The 16,440-nt window shown below is 43.8% G+C and overlaps 1 protein-coding gene across 3 annotated transcripts in view; it reads left to right on the forward strand.

Moving 5' to 3' along the window:
• USP6NL (USP6 N-terminal like) overlaps window positions 1-16,440 on the forward strand; it is a 153,412-nt gene that overhangs the window by 68,983 nt on the left and 67,989 nt on the right. Inside the window, exon 1 of one of the 3 annotated variants that reach the window (XM_070754385.1) lies at window positions 4,226-4,454. The exons of the other annotated variants lie outside the window; for them this stretch is intronic. Within the exon in view, the coding sequence (XP_070610486.1) occupies window positions 4,397-4,454 (58 nt within the window). The 5' untranslated portion in view covers window positions 4,226-4,396. Of the gene's footprint in view, window positions 1-4,225; window positions 4,455-16,440 lie in introns of those variants that run through there. 3 annotated transcript variants of the gene reach the window in all.

The raw sequence follows: 16,440 nt of genomic DNA on the forward strand, positions 1-16,440 counted from the left end.
CATTCATTCATTCATTCATTCATTCATTTATTGGATTTGTATCCCGCCCCTCTCTGCAGACTTGGTGCGGCTAACAACAATGGTAAAACAGCATGTAACAATCCAATTTAATAAAACAACTAAAAAACCCTTATTATGAAAAACCAAACATACACACAAACATACCATGCATAACTTGTAATGACCTAGGGGGAAGGAATATCTTAACTCCCCCATGCCTGGCGACAAAGGTGGGTCTTGAGTAATTTGTGAAAGACAAGGAGGGTGAGGGCCGTTCTAATATCCGGGGGGAGTTAATTCCAGAGGCCCGGGGCCGCCACAAGAAGGCTCTTCCCCTGGGGCCCGCCAAACGACATTGTTTGGTTGACGGGACCCGGAGATGGCCAACTCTGTGGGACCTAATCGGCCGCTGGGATTCGTGCAGTGGAAGGCGGTTCCGGATGTATTCTGGCCCAATGCCATGTAGGGCTTTAAAGGTCATTACCAACACTTTGAATTGTGACCGGAAACCGATCGGCAGCCAGTGCAGGCCGCGGAGTGTTGCTTAAACATGGGCGAATCTAGGAAGCCCCACGATGGCTCTCGCGGTCGCATTCTGCACGATCTGAAGTTTCCGAACACTTTTCAAAGGTAGCCCCATGTAGAGAGCGTTGCAGTAATCGAGCCTCGAGGTGATGAGGGCATGAGCGACTGTGAGCAGTGACTCCCTGTCCAAATTAGGGCCGCAACTGGTGCACCAGGCGAACCTGGGCAAACGCCCCCCTCGCCACAGCCGAAAGATGATGTTTTGTACAGATCTGAGTAGCTTGATATTAGATTGTTGTTCAGAGTCCAAACAATAAAAGCAGGCAATGAATGCTGCTCATTGTTTTTTTTTAAATGTTATGTAAAGTGACAGGCGATTCGGGGTTGACATTCATTTGTGTAAATCTAAATGAGGAAGCGATACCTGATTACTACATAAAGACCAAAGTGTTTGCTTGGCAAAACGAACCAGTTTCTACCACACCTGTTTTGAAGTGTGGTTCAGATGGAAACAGCAAAGGAAGACTTAATTTCCAATTGCTGGGTGGGGGGGAATAGATTACACAACTGATCCACAAGACGAACTAATCTGGAAACATTGAAAACCCTTATAAGCATCATGAGAACAAGTGTTCATTTTGCCCTTTGTATAGGGTAGTCTTTCTCAACATAGCAGCTTGAAGATGTGTGGACTTCAACTCCCAGAATTCCTGAGCCAGCATGGGTGGCTCAGGAACTCTGGGAGTTGAAGTCCGCATGTCGTAAAAGGGCCATAATTGTCCATCGGAGCATACAGATACAAATTAACAGAGTTGGAAAGGACCTTGTTGGTCATCTAGTCCAACCTCTTGCCCAAGCAGGACGCCCTATAGCAGTGGTTCTCAACCTTTCTAATGCCGCGACCCCTTAATACAATTCCTCATGTTGTGGTGACCCCCAACCATAAGTCCAGCGCCAATTCTTTAAGCTGATTGGCAGGAAGGTCAGAGGGACAACCCCACTGTAAACACCTGATTGGTCGGATTGTAAAAATATGTTCCAAGGCACCAGAATAGAAGCTTTAGTTCCTAGCACCATGGGGAATTTGTGTTTTCCCATGGTCTTAGGCAACCCCTGTGAAATAGTCATTTGACCCCCAAAGGGGTCCCGACCCAAGGTTGAGAACCACTGCCCTGTAGGATCTCTTTCTTAAGCAGGAGGTTGGACTAGAAGACCTCCAAGATCCCTTTCAGCTCTATTCTGATTGATTGATTGATTGATTGATTGATTGATTGAAAAAATAATGTTAATCTGAATCTCAAAAACCAAATACTGTTACTTTTAGGATCCCATTAAATTCTGAGTTTAAAAAGGCAAAGCTTTTTTTCATTCTTTGAAGAACAGTCTTCAAAGAGAAGAGGTAACTAATCATTTACCAAATTGAGGAGATCTTCTGAACTTGGAATGCTTTTAAAAAAACAGCCTGTTCTTTCTCAGGGATCAGAGAAAGTATTACATTTGAACTTATTTCAAATGTATAAGTAATTGAACTTATTTCTGGAAAAAGTTGGCAACTTCTGCCAAAACCTTCATTTTTATTCAACCTTGTATGTACTCCTTGTTCATGGAAGCCTAGAAGCAATTCAGGGCAATGCATGCTGTGTGCTTTGATGGCACATCGCTCTAGCAGTGTTGTTAAACTGTTGTGGGAATTGCCTGTCTTTCTCACATTGAACTAATACGTGGGGTCAGTGATCAGGGAATCAGGTGAAATTTGATTCTTGTTGCTTCTTCCTTTCAGGGCGATCCTGATCTCTTGTTGACAGACCACAATTTCATTTTTCAGTTCCCTATCTTCATTCACCCTCTTTGATTCTCTCTAAATTTTCTGCACTGCTCATTCGTTTACATTTAACTAGGGGCACGTTCCCAATACAGCTTCCATAGTCAGGCCATAAACTCTGGATTCAGCAGGGGACTCATCATAAGTCTTTGTTTTATGCCCATGTTCCATTTTTCCTGCAAGGCCCTTAAAACAATCGAGATTAGGGGTGTCAAACTCAATTTCATTGAGGGCTGCATCAGGGTTGTATTTGACCTGGGGAGGGGCACGTGAAGGGGGCGTAGCAAGCTTGATATCACTCATGGTGGGGGTACCTCTGGTGGCCCAGCTGGGGTTGGGGAATCCATTGTCTTCCTTCCTTCCTTCCTTCCTTCCTTCCTTCCTTCCTTCCTTCCTTCCTTCCTTCCTTCCTCCCTCCCTCCCTCCCTCCCTCCCTCCTCCTTCCTCCCTCCCTCCCCCTCCCTCCCTCCTTCCTTCCTTCCCTCCCTCCCTCCCCCCTCCCTCCCTCCCTCCCTCCTTCCTTCCTACCTTCCTTCCTTCCTTCCTTCCATCCTCCCTCCCTCCTTCCTTCCTTCCATCCTCCCTCCCTCCCCCCTCCCTCCACCCCTCCCCCCTCCCTCCTTCCTTCCTTCCTTCTGCAATGGCCTCCTACAGTCCCCTGCCAGCAAAAACAGGCCAATTTTCACTGACCAGAGGCATTGAGGGCCATTTCTTGAGTTTGACACCCCTGATTTACGTGGTTCTTTCCAATTTCTGTTTGCACACAAGTGTTCGGCTGCTGCGATTATATCAGATGGACACCACCCAGTGATATGTACAAATAAGCAAAACAATGGGGTTATCTGATCTGTGAATGATGGGTGAGTGTCACCAAGCAATGGTCGAAAGTTACCCTGGAAACATTGATATCTGGACTACCCCCTCCCTACTGGCCTTCCGGAAAGCTGTAAAGACCTGGCTTTTTCGGCAGGCCTCGGGCCGTTGATTTGATCCTGTACCGTTGGGATCCAACCATTAATGACATGCATGGTTTAAAAAAAAATGTTTTAATTGTTGGTTTTAAATTGTTTTTTTTATTGTTTTTAAGGGGTTGCCAAACATTTAGATTTTGATCATGTGACCACGGGGTGGACGGGTGCTACAATGGTCATAAGCGCGAAAACGGTCATGTTAAGTCACTTTTCCGTGCCATCCTAACTTCGGTCACTAAATGAATGGTTGCAATTCAGAGATGCCCTGCACAGCATCATCTATTCTGCCATTAAAGAAGCTTTCCGATAGGCGTGTTGCAGTGCCTCTTAGCTTAATTTTTTTTAAAGAAACCATCCCTCAACATTAATTAAAAGAGCGTCAAGTCCTGGAGTTGCCACCCACAAGAATTTTAATACTTTAATGAAGCATTTGCTGATTTGGAATGCTTGGGTATTTCCAAGAGAGCTAGCACACGATAATGTAATCTTTCTCTAGCTTGTTTTTGGAAAGCTTGCATGGAACAAGGATCCCCCCCCCTCTTTTCTTTCATTTTTCCTTTGGACGGGAACATTCTGTCTATGTGCATATTTAATAGTCGCCACTGAAGTACTTTGTAACCCAGGACAATTATCATTTGATAATTCTGTTCTCGGTACTGTATTCATCGCCGTCCTTGATGTTGTTCGTCTCAAACTGTTGTGAAACGAGTTTACTGGAGACTTGTTTCTTCTGGAGTGGAATGCCGGACGTGTAGGCTGTGATGGGAAATACTGGCGTGTCGTTCACGGTCTACCAATGGCACCATTGTTTTAAAGCTCTGTAGACAGCAACGCGTGGCTTACATTGGGCCGAGTGTTCGAAGGAATTTGATACCCGAAGCCTCCGAGTTACTTGAAGGTCCCGGGGTTTTGTTTTGATTTTTTTTTTCCAAGCGAAAGAAGAAGGACGAGTCTTTCTCTCTCTCTCTCTCTCACACACACACACCTTTTGACTTGGATTTTTCTGCACGCGTGAACAGAATGGACTTTGTATGATTGATTGTTGCGTGGCGATCTGGAAAATAGAAGTTCTTGCTCAATGAGGACCAAAACTGTAAATAAGATTCGGGGCCACTCAAGGAAAGCGAACTTTTACGGTAAACCACAATTCCAAAATTAAATTGCATGCTTTGCTGACTTATTCTTAGCATCGTAAGGAAGCCGTTGATAAAACAGCCCTTCGCTTCTGGTGTATCTGTTTTCAGTGGCTTTCTTTTAAAAATAGGACTTGTTCAGATAACTTTACTTGGAAATGATTATCCGTGTAAGAGATGTATGTAGTTTACCTCAAACTGTACTTTTAAAAGAGGAGAAGATTTGGTTCCATATCTCTAAAAAATATTTTATGCATTGACCTTTCTGTATAAAATGCTAGAGAAGGAAAAAAAAGACTGCGTCCATAATCTTCAACCATAATTCCTTTTTATTGAATTTGTAATCCTTGTTTTCTTTCGGATGGTGCTAAATCCTAGAACTGTGGAATCAAATACTAGATAGATACATAAAATGTATCTTTTTAATATGTTTGTGAGTGACATAGGGGAAGGTCTGGTAGGGAAGGTTTGCCTATTTGCCGATGACTCTAAAGTGTGCAATAGGGTTGATATTCCTGGAGGGGTCTGTAATATGGTAAATGATTTAGCTTTACTAGATAAATGGTCAAAGCAATGGAAACTGCAGTTTAATGTTTCCAAATGTAAAATAATGCACTTGGGGAAAAGGAATCCTCAATCTGAGTATTGCATTGGCAGTTCTGTGTTAGCAAAAACTTCTGAAGAGAAGGATTTATGAGTAGTGATTTCTGACAGTCTCAAAATGGGTGAGCAGTGTGGTCGGGCGGTAGGAAAAGCAAGTAGGATGCTTGGCTGCATAGCTAGAGGTATAACAAGCAGGAAGAGGGAGATTGTGATCCCCTTATATAGAGCGCTGGTGAGACCACATTTGGAGTACTGTGTTCAGTTCTGGAGACCTCACCTACAAAAAGATATAGACAAAATTGAACGGGTCCAAAGACGGGCTACAAGAATGGTGGAAGGTCTTAAGCATAAAACGTATCAGGAAAGACTTCATGAACTCCATCTGTATAGTCTGGAGGACAGAAGGAAAAGGGGGGACATGATCGAAACATTTAAATATGTTAAAGGGTTAAATAAGGTCCAGGAGGGAAGTGTTTTTAATAGGAAAGTGAACACAAGAACAAGGGGACACAATCTGAAATTAGTTGGGGAAAAGATCAAAAGCAACATGAGAAAATATTATTTTACTGAAAGAGTTGTAGATCCTTGGAACAAACTTCCAGCAGATGTGGTAAATAAATCCACAGTAACTGAATTTAAACATGCCTGGGATAAACATATATCCATCCTAAGATAAAATACAGAAAATAGTATAAGGGCAAACTAGATGGATCATGAGGTCTTTTTCTGCCGTCAGTCTTGTATGTTTCTATGTTTCTATTATCAGTGTAAGAGATGTATTGTATGCAGTTTACCTCAAACTGTACTTTTAAAAGAGGAGAAGGTTTGGTTCCATATCTCTAAAAAATATTTTATGCATTGACCTTTCTGTATAAAATGCTAGAGAAGAAAAAACAGGCACTGCGTCCATAATCTTTGACCGTAATACCTTTTTTATTGAATTTGTAATCCTTGTTTTCTTTCGGATGGTGCTAAATCCTAGAACTGTGGAATCAAATACTAGATAGATACATAATTTATCATAAGCCAGACTATTTTTTTTCTTATTTATTGGAAAGTGTGTACTTGTGTATGTGTGTTTATGTGTGTGTGTGTGTGTGTGTGTGAGAGAGAGAGAGAGAGAACTCTTGTTAGCTTTGGTGTCCAACAATATCACTCTACTAAACAAATAATTCCCTCAACACTGTCAGACTTTCTACTAAATCTGCACTTCTATTCTACTAGTTTTTCTCATCATTCCTATCACCCATTTCCTCCCATGTTGACTGTATGACTGTAACTTGTTGCTTATATCCTAAGATTTTTATTAATATTGCTTCTTCATTGCTTATTTGACCCCTATGACAATCATTATTTATTTATTATTTATTTTATTTATTTATTGGATTTGTATGCCGCCCCTCTCCGTAGACTCGGGGCGGCTAACAACAATGATAAAAAACAGCATGTAACAATCCAATCCAATACTAAAATAACTAAAAAACCCTTATTATAAATACCAAACATACATACAGACATACCAAAATTGTAAAGGCCTAGGGGGAAAGAGGATCTCAATTCCCCCATGCCTGACGGCAGAGATGGGTTTTAAGAAGTTTACGAAAGGCGAGGAGGGTGGGGGCAATTCTAATCTCTGGGGGGAGTTGGTTCCAAAGGGTTGGGGCCGCCACAGAGAAGGTTCTTCCCCTGGGTCCCACCAAACGACATTGTTTAGTTGACGGGACCAGGAGAAGGCCCACTCTGTGGGACCTAACTGGTCGCTGGGATTCGTGCAGCAGAAGGCGGTCCCTGAGATAATATGGTCCAGTGCCATGAAGTGTCGTACCACATTATTCTTGAAAAATGTATACAGTATTTTATTTTACGTATACCAAGAACATATGCACCAAGACAAATTCCTTGTGTGTCCAATCACACTTGGCCAATAAAGAATTCTATTCTATTCTATTCTATTCTATTCTATTCTATTCTATATGGAGTGCTCACTGGACTGCCATCAACCAAGTGTTCTTGTGGATGTAGTAGTTAATTGTGAAATCTAGTGCTAAAACCCAAGCATTACAGAAACCCGGGTAATTTGTGGATAATAATTAGCTGCAGTAAGTCATTTCCTCCACCCTCTGAGCCATCTAGCTTAACCTGCCAGGTGCTCTTTTGTATTGGTATTGTTTTGGGGTGTGGGGCTGGAGAAAATTACAAGGGATACGCAAACAACAGGAGAGATGGGGAACTCATCAAATTTGCAGATGACACCAAACTGTCAGGAATAGCCAACACTCCAGAAGATAGGCTCAACATACAGAAGGATCTTGAGAGACTTGAACATTGGGGGTCATCTAATAGAATCAGTGGTGAAAAAAGTAAGGTTCTACATTTAGGCAAGGAAAACAAAATGCACAGGTGTAGTTTATATGGTACCTTGCTTAACAGTAGTAACTGTGGGAGGAATCCTGTAGTCCTGTTGGACCAGCATTTAAATATGAGCCAGCCGTGTGCAGCAGCTGCCAAAATAGCCAACACAGTTCTAGGTTGCATTAACAGAGGGGTAGAATCAAGATCACGTGAAATGTTAATACCACTTTATAAGGCCTTGGTAAGGCCACACTTGGAATACAGTGTTCCCTCGATTTTTGGAGGGGATGCGTTCCGAGACCGCCCGCGAAAGTCGAATTTCCGCGAAGTAGAGATGCGGAAGTAAATACACTATTTTTGGCTATGGAGAGTATTACAAGCCTTCCATTAAGACTTTAAACCCCTAAATTGCAATTTCCCATTCCCTTAACAATCATTTAGATTATTACTCCCCATGTTTCTTTATTAAAGTTTATTAAAAAAGAAAAATTATTAAAGGTGGATGAAAGTTTGGCGATGACATATGACATCATTGGGCAGGGAAAAACGTGGTATAGGGGGGGAAAACGTGAAGTACAGTGATCCCCCGAGTTTCGCGATCCCGATCATTGCGAAACGCTATATCGCGATTTTTCCACCCGATGACGTCACTCCCTTCCTTTCTCATCTTTCTTTCTCTCTCTCTTTCTCTCTCTTGCTTCTTCCTCTCTCACACTCTCTTCCTCCCTCTCTCATCTCTTTCTTTCCTTCTCTCTCTTTCTCTATCTCTCCCCCTCTTGCTCTCGAGCGGCCGGGCGGGCGGGCGAACGGGCAAGCGAGCAGCCGGGCAGGCGAACGGGCAAGCGGCAAGTGGCAAGCGAGCGTCCGGGCAAGCGGGTGACGGGCAAGCGGCAAGCGGCAAGCAAGCGGCCGGGCGGGCGGGCGAACGGGGAAGCGGCAAGCGAGCAGCCGGGTGGGCGGGTGACGGGCAAGCGGCAAGCAATCTTGGGGTTTCTCCTTTGCCTGGGCGGCGGGAAGACCCAGGGAAGGTTCCTTTGGCCGCCCAACAGCTGATCTGCTCCGCAGCGCGGCAGCAGCGAGGAGCCGAAGATGGGGTTTCCCCGTTGCCTGGGCAACGGGGAAACCCCATCTTCGGCTCCTCGCTGCTGCCGCGCTGCGGAGCAGATCAGCTGTTGGGCGGCCGAAGGGTCTTCCCCGCCGCCCACACGCAAACTCCACCATCTGCGCATGTGCGGCCATGGAAAAAGGGGCGCGCATGCTCAGATGGTGTTTTTACTTCCGCACCACTACATCCCGAAATATCGATTATCGCGAGGGGTCTTGGAACGGAACCCTCGCGATAATCGGGGGATCACTGTATTTTTTAATTAATATTTTTGAAAAACCATGGTATAGACTTTTCGCGAAATTCGAACCCGCCAAAATCGAGGGAACACTGTACTGCATTTAGCTTTGATTACCACAATGGAAAAAGGATGTTGAGACTCTAGAAAGAGGGCAGCGAAGAGCAACAAAGGTGATGAAGGGACCAGAGGCTAAAACATATGAAGAACGATTGCAGGAACTGGGCATGTCTAGTTTAATGAAAAGAAGGACTAAGGGAGACATGATATCAGTCTTCCAATATCTCAGGGGTTGCCCCAAAGAAGAGGGAGTCAAGCTATTCTCCAAAGCACCTGCCGTAGGACAAGAAGCAATGGGAGCAAATTAATCAAGACAAGAAGCAACTTGTAACTAAGGAGAAATGTCCTGACAGTTAGAACAATTAATCAGTGGAACAGCTTGCCTCCAGAAGTTGTGAATGCTCCAACACTGGAAGTTTTAAAGAATACGTGGTGTAGGGTTTCTTGACTAAGCAGGGGGTTGGACTAGCAGACCTCCAAGGTCCCTTCCAACTCTGTTATTCTATTCTAAAAACAAAACAAAACACCTGAGATCTGCCCATTTCTTAACACTGAAAATCAGAGATAAGTATCTATCCATAGGGATGTTCCTAATTTCCCATCCATCTTCTAAACCAGATCTGCCTAGTTCGAGCCAATCACTGTGTTAACAAGCAGGAAGAGGGAGATTGTGATCCCCTTATATAGAGTGCTGGTGAGACCCCATTTGGAGTACTGTGTTCAGTTCTGGAGACCTCACCTACAAAAAGATATTGACAAAATTGAACAGGTCCAAAGACGGGCTACAAGAATGGTGGAAGGTCTTAAGCATAAAACGTACCAGGAAAGACTTCATGAACTCAATCTGTATAGTCTGGAGGACAGAAGGGAAATGGGGGACATGATCGAAACATTTAAATATGTTCAAGGGTTAAATAAGGTCCAGGAGGGAAGTGTTTTTAATAGGAAAGTGAACACAAGAACAAGGGGACACAATCTGAGGTTAGTTGGGGGAAAGATCAAAAGCAACATGAGAAAATATTATTTTACTGAAAGAGTAGTAGATGCTTGGAACAAACTTCCAGCAGACGTGGTTGGTAAATCCACAGTCACTGAATGTAAACATGCCTGGGATAAACATAGATCCATGCTAAGATAAAATACAGGAAATAGTATAAGGGCAGACTAGATGGACCATGAGGTCTTTTTCTGCCGTCAGTCTTCTATGTTTCTATGTTTCTAATATTTACGAATTATAGACTGATTCCAATTTATTCTTTAAATTAAACATTCTTTAAAGAGTGCTCTTGAGGACCTGTATACCACACAAATCAAAAAGAGGGCTGTGAAAATATTTACTGACCCCTCGCATCCCGGACCCAAACTGTTTCAACTCCTACCCTCAAAACATCGCTAAAGAGCACTGCACACCAAGACAACTAGACACAAGAACAGCTTTTTCCTGAACGCCATCACTCTGCTAAACAAATATTTCCCTCCCCACTGTCAAACTATTCACTAAGAAGACTGCATTACTCTTACTGTTCTATTCCTCATTATTCCTATCACTCATCTTCTCCCACTTACGACTGCATGATTGCAACTTGTTGCTTGTATGCTTATTATTATTATTATTATTATTATTATTATTATTATTATTATTATTATTATTATTATTATTATTATTTGGATTTGTATGCCGCCCCTCTCCGAAGACTTATGACTTATTATTTCTATTGACTGGTTCCTAATATAATTTGATTGCTTATTTGTAAGTTAAGTGTGGTACCTTATGATTCTTGACAAACGTAGCTTTTCTTTTACGTACACTGAGAGCATGCGCAAATTCCTTGTGTGTCCAGTCTCGCTTGGCCAATAAAGAATTCTATTCTATACTATTTTATGCTCTCTCAAGGAACCTGTATTATGTCATAGAGCCCTGTAGAAGATTCTTAGTGGTTGGGATAAAAGCTTGTCCTGGCCACTTCTCCCTACAACATCTCTTTAGAAGTAGCCCCGAACAGTGCTGGAAGACATTATGGGGAGAAAGGAATGGGGGCTACCCTTAATCTGTTCAATTTTGGCAAGATGGGTAAACGTCCTCATTTTCTTAATAAGGTTAATTCACTTATCCTTCCTTTTACAACAATGGTAGGCTTAAATAACAAAGCGAAGTGGGACGAGGCATTTTACTGCCAATTTCCTGGTTAGACTGTTGGCTTCATGACCTAAGAATGTTAGTACATGAGATTATGGTAAGAATGTTGTTGAACAAACACAACAGAATGATGATGCCACCATAAATCTAAGCATACAGTCATTGCTCAAGGAATCGGACAAGTGATTGTTATTGCCTCTAAATAGCTTTCATATTCAAACAAATTGGCTTAGAAATGGATGCAGCTGCTTTTCAACTCTGTTTTATACTACATAATTTATAGTTTAACTATTGTTCAGCGCAGACTGCAGCTAAAGGTGAAAAAAAAATCAAAATTGAAATGTTTGGGTATTTCCAAAAGAGCTAGCACACGATAACACATTCTTATATGTTTCGCTGTTGGGAAGCCTTCATGGACCACAGTTTTTTGATACAGTTTATGATCTGCTGGATTTATTATTATTATTATTATTATTATTATTATTATTATTATTATTATTATTATGTCAGTGCAACACAGCAAACGAGATCACTATGCTGGATTTCGTATTTCATCACCAGTCGGGCGCTTCCCAAGCACCTAGGACTGCGTGATGTAGCGGCGAATTATGTTTGCCGATCCCAGTAAAGCGGCCTTTTGCAATTGACAGATGGAGATTTTGTCAATTCCGATGGTTTTCAAATGTCCGGTGAGATCCTTTGGTACTGTGCCCAGTGTGCTGGTTCCAGAGGGCTGGGGCCGCCACAGAGAAGGCTCTTCCCCTAGGTCCCGCCAGCCGACATTGTTTAGTCGACGGGACCCGGAGAAGGCCAACTTTATCGTGTTTTGTTTACAGAATCCATTCTGAGTCAGTTACCGAGACCAAATCTTTATTCTTCCAAGCTTTTGGGCTCATACTGGATAGATCCCATTGACAGGGAAATTTATTTCTCTCCAGACTATGTGTTGGTTTGTTCTCTGTTTTGTATTTATATGGTCCCTGGTGTTTTAGTTTGCTGCGGGCAGGGTAATACATAGAAACATAGAAGATTGACGGCAGAAAAAGACCTCATGGTCCATCTAGTCTGCCCTTATACTATTTCCTGTATTTTATCTTAGGATGGATCTATGTTTAACCCAGGCATGTTTAAATTCAGTTACTGTGGATTTACCAACCACGTCTGCTGGAAGTTTGTTCCAAGCATCTACTACTCTTTCAGTAAAATAATATTTTCTCACGTTGCTTCTGATCTTTCCCCCAACTAACCTCAGATTGTTTCTGCTTGTTCTTGTGTTCACTTTCCTATTAAAAACACTTCCCTTCTGAACCTTATTTAACCCTTTAACATATTTAAATGTTTCGATCATGTCCCCCCTTTCCCTTCTGTCCTCCAGACTATACAGATTGAGTTCATGAAGTCTTTCCTGATACGTTTTATGCTTATGACCTTCCACCATTCTTGTAGCCCGTCTTTGGACCCGTTCAATTTTATTGGGTCTAATACTGTATAATAGTGAACATTCATCCTCAAAGATTTAATCTCTCTCACTCGTGACACTAGTCAGTATTTATTATATGAATATGCAGGATTTTATGCAGGGTTGAAATGCTCCCGGTTCGCTCGTGCCTGTCGGTCGTCAAGAGAGTCGGTGGCGAAGGAAACATGAGGCCCCACCCACCTGTCCGGACACCGCCATTTGGGTCCTTTTACCCTCTGCACATGCTCAAAGCGTTCTGTGAATTGAACAGAGGGAAAAAGAATCCAAATGGCGGCGTCTGAGCGGGTGGGCGGAGTCTCACGTTCCCTTTGTGACCGGCTCTTCAACGACCGACAGGCACGAGCGAACCTGGGAACATTTCACCTCTGCTTTTACGTCAAATTATTACATAGTGTAGTACTTACATAGTAGCTATCAGGAATACGCACCTGTCCTCAGAGAGGGGCGGCATTCAAATCTAAATAATAATAATAATAATAATAATAATAATAATAATAATAATAATAGTTGTTGTTGTTATTATTATTATTATTATTATTATTATTATTATTATTATTATTATTATTAATTGGATTTGTATGCCGCCCCTCTCCGCAGACTCTTTCTCTCAGTAATATGTGGTGGATACGTTTTGCAGGTTGAAAAGTGGTTATTACATAAGATTCCTGGTTTATTTATTTGTTTGTTTGTTTGTTTGTTTGTTTGCCACCCAACTCCCAAAAGACTTTGGTTATTGTGTAATATATTCTTAGAAACTAGGGATGAGCGTAAAGCAATTCTATTACAGTCTTAAACATTGAAATCCAGAATCACATTTGGCTAGTTCATCTGGGAATTTTGAAAGTGATTGTTTCCACACATCTAGACACTAGCATGTTGAGGAAGGTGGGCTGGCCGGTGGCTTAAAAGTCATAATGTGCTTGACTTATATGAGTGATGGGGAACCTGTGACACGGGCGCCACAGGTGGCACGCAGAGCCACATCTACTGGCATGTGAGCCATTGCCCTAGCTCAGCTCCAGTGTGCATGTGTATGGTGGCCAGCTGATTTTTGGCTCGCACAGAGGCTCTGGGAGGGCGTTTTTGGCTTCCAGAGAGCCTCCGGGGATGGAGGCGGGTGTTTTTACTGCCTCCTGGTTCCAGGGAAGCCTTTGGAGCCTGAAGAGGGTGAAAGACAAACCTATTGGGCCTACCAGAAGTTGGGAAACAGAGGGTGGGGGAAGCTGTTTTCGCCCTCCCCAGGCATTGAATTATGGGTATGGGCATGCGCCTATGCGCGATAGTGAATGCGCACGCTCTTTTTGGCACCCGTGGAAAAAAAGATTCACTCTCACTGACTTATACAGTAAAATAACTGACAAAAGGAATGGCAATATTTTCTGTTGGGGGCTCATTAGGGCATCCTGCAGAGAGAAGTAGGATGGAAATGTGAAGGTATTCACCAACTTCCTAAACATAGAAACATAGAAGACTGACGGCAGAAAAAGACCTCATGGTCCATCTAGTCTGCCCTTATACTATTTCCTGTATTTTATCTTAGGATGAATATACAGTGTTCCTTTGATTTTCGCGGGTTCAAATTTCGCGAAAAGTCTATACCACGGTTTTTCAAAAATATTAATTAAAAAATACTTCACAGGTTTTTTCCCTATACCACGTTTTTCCCCGCCCGATGACGTCATATGTCATCGCCAAACTTTCGTCTGCCTTTAATAAATATTTTTTAAAATAAACTTTAATAAATAAACATGGTGAGTAATAATCTAAATGGTTGCTAAGGGAATGGGAAATCACAATTTAGGAGTTTAAAGTGTTAAGGGAAGGCTTGGGATACTGTTCATAGCCAAAAATAGTGTATTTACTTCCGCATCTCTACTTTGCGGAAATTCGACTTTCGCGGGCAGTCTCTGAACGCATCCCCAGCGAAAATCGAGGGAACACTGTATGTTTATCCCAGGCATGTTTAAATTCAGTTCCTGTGGATTTACCAACCACGCCTGCTGGAAGTTTGTTCCAAGGATCTACTATTTCAGTAAAATAGTATTTTCTCATGTTGCTTTTGATCTTTTCCCCAAAACGTTCTACACCAAAATCCCAATTCCAGCTTGTAGCAACCTGCAAAAACCCTGTTTGCATAAAGACTCCATTGGCTAATTGAAAAACTTCCGGGATTCACGCTTGGCCCCCCCGAGACCTTTAATTTACCAACTCTGCAGTTTACTTCTTTGGCTCAGGGAGGGTAGGGGGGAATTGGAGAGACGGGATTTACTTTGTCTTCCTGATTAATACAGTGATCCCCCGAGTTTCGCGAGAGTTCCGTTCCAAGACCTCTCGCGAAACTCAATTTGTCGCGATATAGCGGTGCGGAAGTAAAACACCATCTGCGCATGCACGCCCTTTTTTTTCATGGCCGCACATGCGCAGATGGTGGAGTTTGCATGTGGGCGGCGGGGAAGACCCAGGGAAGGTTCCTTCGGCCGCCCAACAGCTGATCTGCTCCGCAGCGCGGCAGCAGCGAGGAGCCGAAGATGGGGTTTCCCCGTTGCCCAGGCAACGGGGAAACCCCATCTTCGGCTCCTCGCTGCTGCCGTGCTGCGGAGCAGATCAGCTGTTGGGCGGCCGAAGGAACCTTCCCTGGGTCTTCCCGCCACCCAGGCAAAGGGGAAACCCCAAGATCGCTTGCCGCTTGCCCGTTCACCCACCCGCCCGGCTGCTCGCTTGCCCGTTCACCCGCCCGCCCGGCCGCTCCGCTTGCCCGTTCGCCCGCCCGCCCGGCCGCTCCGCTTGCCCGTTCGCCCGCCCGCCCGGCCGCTCCGCTTGCCCGTTCGCCCGCCCGCCCGGCCGCTCCGCTTGCCCGTTCGCCCGCCCGGCTGCTCGCTTGCCGCTCGAGAGCAAGAGGGGGAGAGATAGAGAAAGAGAGAGAAGGAAAGAAAGAGATGAGAGAGGGAGGAAGAGAGTGTAAGAGAGGAAGAAGCAAGATAAAGAGAGAGAGAAAGAAAGATGAGAAAGGAAGGGAGTGACGTCATCGGGTGGAAAAATCGTGATATAGCGTTTCGCAAAGATCGAGATCGCGAAACTCGGGGGATCACTGTATTCACGTAGCCTGATGTCTCGCTGTCTCCTTCCTTTCACTTCCCTGTTGGTGAATCAGGCCATTATTTCTGTCACTTGCTCTTATATGGGTCTGCCTGGGGTTTGTGGTGGTTTTTATTTTATTATATTTGGGATGACCTAATGTCTTCTCACTCGGCAGCGCCCTGTGATCATTCGGCGACCCCAACGATCCAGGGAGAAAACCAGAGCACCTTGAGCTGTCAGGAAACGTTCTGATCTTCACGGTTTTCTGAATCTGATCTGATTTGTTGCATTTTTTTCCCCAGCGTTGGAGGGCAGTCGCTTCCCAGCATGGATAATAGCTGTGCTTTGTTAACTACCTCGGGCTTGGCCAATTTGCAACAGTGGAGGAATGTAAAAATAGAGCACACCCGCTGCTGGAAAAGCCGTGAGACCCAGCAGAAATAATAGGGCTAGTGAAATCGAGAGCCTTTCAAACTTCCTGCCTTGTCGGGATCTTTGGCCTCCCTGGTTTGTCGGCCGAGAGGAATCTTTGCGCCTTAGCCACAAGAAAACGCTTTTTGCAAATGCTTTTGGCATCTCAGTGGGAAAGCGAATCTGCATCATTAAATCATTTAGCAGGTTTATTATGCCTGGATTGTTGCTTGATGATTATGTTCCAGGAATAGGGAACGTTGGCTCTTCTGTGACTTGTGGTCTTTGAAACCCTACATGGCACCAGACCAGATCTATCTACCTACCTACCTACCTACCTACCTACCTACCTATCTTATCCATCCATCCATCCATCCATCCATCTATCTCTCTCTCTCTTCCTTGTCTGTCTGTCTGTCTGTCTATCTTATACACCCACCCTCCCATCTATCCGTCTATCCGTCTGTCCGTCTATCCATCTATCCATCTATCTGATTTCTATGCCACCCCTCTCCAAAGACTCGG

Source organism: Erythrolamprus reginae, chromosome 6 (assembly GCF_031021105.1).
Source record: "Erythrolamprus reginae isolate rEryReg1 chromosome 6, rEryReg1.hap1, whole genome shotgun sequence".
Lineage (NCBI taxonomy): Eukaryota > Metazoa > Chordata > Lepidosauria > Squamata > Dipsadidae > Erythrolamprus > Erythrolamprus reginae.